General features: G+C 40.4%; 1 protein-coding gene across 1 annotated transcript in view; it reads right to left on the reverse strand.

The window, feature by feature from the left end:
- LOC137970754 (uncharacterized) overlaps nucleotides 1-2,500 on the reverse strand; it is an 82,847-nt gene that overhangs the window by 54,213 nt on the left and 26,134 nt on the right. Inside the window, exon 3 of the mRNA XM_068817315.1 lies at nucleotides 2,457-2,500. This exon is cut by the window's right edge and continues 208 nt beyond it. Within this exon, the coding sequence (XP_068673416.1) occupies nucleotides 2,457-2,500 (44 nt within the window). The remainder of the gene's footprint in view (nucleotides 1-2,456) is intronic.

A 2,500-nucleotide genomic window follows, 5' to 3' on the forward strand; every position in this document is an offset into this window, starting at 1 on the left:
TTTAGCGCTTTTGTAGAAAACTTCATAAAAGCTCATAAACCCAATAGATTGGCTTACGAAAAGCTAGTCAGCACTAAACACAGAGCAGCCCTAAGAAAAGCAAAGAGAAATGGTGTGTCGACTCCAGCCTTCAGTACTCCAAAACAATTGATTGGGAGATGGCTTACAATCCCCCTTTCTGCATCTAACAAAAGTTAAAGGCCCATCTGTCTGGTAAATTTCCGCTATTTTCCAAATTTTATAATAACCTGAGATTTCCTTAGACGTCTTGTTGTTTAAAATTTGGCATTGACTCGGATGTCCAGTGTGTCCCAAGGTCGCTCAACGTTTAAGCTCATTACTTAATGTATACTATAAGACTTAGCCTGCGTAGCAAGCGTTCCTGTTCGACAGAAGAGCTTCAAACCGATTTTCTGCAAACTGGCCGAGCGAAAGTTGGGGCAAGAGACTGAGGGAACGCTTGCAAGAAGACCACCTATTTTTGACACAGGCTGATTGACGTCTTATTAACAAATTAGCCAATAAAAGATAACCATGTTAACACATGTTGGCTTCCGACAAAACAAACCGAGGCACCGAGGAAACACCGAGTGATCAACGCAGAATTTACCAGTGTGATTTTAAATGTTAAATTTGTAACGGCAGCTTCAAAGCCGGGTACGATTGGTTATGTTTCTTCTGAGAATTTGTTTAAACTTACGGGCAAATTCTAGCTGATATTTGCAGAGCGGTTGGAATAGAAGTTATCGAAAACAACAGCCAATTTTCAGAACTTGTAAGCAATCCGTGCGCTCGTAAAATACGAAATTTAGAAACATATAAACTCGTACAGAGTTCGATGGGTAGTAAGTAAGGCCGTTAAATGCAAATCTCCAGCAAAGCTTACCATGAAACCATTCAAATAGAATTAAGTTTAAAACTAACGGCGATTTCAGTGCGACTTGCTGGCTATTTTGTTGGTGCAGAGTGGTTGACGAAATGGATCGTACTAAATCTCCTGGAAATTACAGGCAAACCTCCTCGCTAGTTTGATAATCCACAGTACGTTTTTGGTCAAATCGTCACGAAATCGTAGATGAAATAGCAAGTAAAAGTGCTTTACAAAATCGAATAACTTTACAGAGGAGCCGCTTTCTTCTCACAATAATTAAGAGAAGATTTAACAGGCTGCGTAGTTTTCTTCATCTTGTCTCAATCCATGATATAGGACTCCAGCTTACATCAGGCAAGGTACGTAGAGAATTTGACGAATTTCCTGGTCCAGAACTGGACTAGAAACATGTGGATTCTGATAGTTCGCAGGCATTTTATTAATTCATCCTGCGTAAATAAAGTATCTTTTGCAAGCGAGCGAAAAGCTCACTTCAGTTCAGTCCAAACTTTTCGTCGACAATAAGCACTGCCAAAGGTTTGTTAAATAACGATCGAATCTTTTCCTTTTAATGAATTACGGAAACGCCATAGCGGCTTCAGCTAACACGTAAATGATATTGAATTTCCCTTGATGGATATTGTCCAAGCAGTCCAGATTTTCATTTAAATTACAGGCTGTCATTCCCATAGAATTCACCTCAACCACTTACTTGATCGCGTATTATGCTTTGAAATGGAGAAATCACGATGATATTCGAGAAGCCGGTTCTTCGTTTTAAGTTCTTTTATTTCGCACTCCGCACATCATGACAAACATCTGAAAAATTAAGCTTTTTCCGAATCCTGTTGGTAAAATGGCCATTACATCTATACAGTTAAAGAGATGGCGCATTGACAGTTCTTTTTTCCTTTTCAATGTAAAACCCGAGACCCGATTCGCTCAGCTTCGACACACGATTCAAAACCTTCCACATCTTCCACCATTGCCTTTGTCACGCTAGAACTTAGGAGAAATATTTTGCTCCAGAATTTGTCACCTGTCAATCATTGTGACTGTGCCGCACCAATCAGAAGCCCCCGTTCGTGGGCGAATGGGTTTTTCAAAAATAGGGGGTCTTCTTGCAAGCGTTCCCTCAGTCTCTTGCCCCAACTTCAGCGCGGCTTTCGAAGCTCTTTCTGTCAAAAAGGAACGCTTGCTACGCAGGCTATATAAGACTGGAAACAGAATTTCAGAATTTCTTTATCGGTTGGACTGTCCCTGCGGCCAAAAGTTATTTTCAAGGGACCGTTTCGAATATCGACACTTCTGGAGTCGATGCTTTGTTCCAGGATTGATGGAGTCAAAATTGTTCAATAGTGCCACCTGTTTTTCTGTTAGACTTTCTAGGACATAGTTATTATTGTTTTTTTCCACTCGCAGAGGAGGCTTACATTGTAGCTCTTTGTACCAAGGTCATTTTTAACATTTAGAATTCCGACCTCTTTTGGTCAGTGTGCGCACTGTTTGAGGATGCCATTATACGGTCATTAACCTTAACCCCTAATCGCGAGGAAATCAACTCTGAAATTAAAGTTATACTTACTTGGACTTGACCAAGATGCGTCAGTGTAAACACCAAATATGTAG

This window comes from Montipora foliosa, chromosome 9 (assembly GCF_036669935.1).
Source record: "Montipora foliosa isolate CH-2021 chromosome 9, ASM3666993v2, whole genome shotgun sequence".
Classification (NCBI taxonomy): Eukaryota; Metazoa; Cnidaria; class Anthozoa; order Scleractinia; family Acroporidae; genus Montipora; species Montipora foliosa.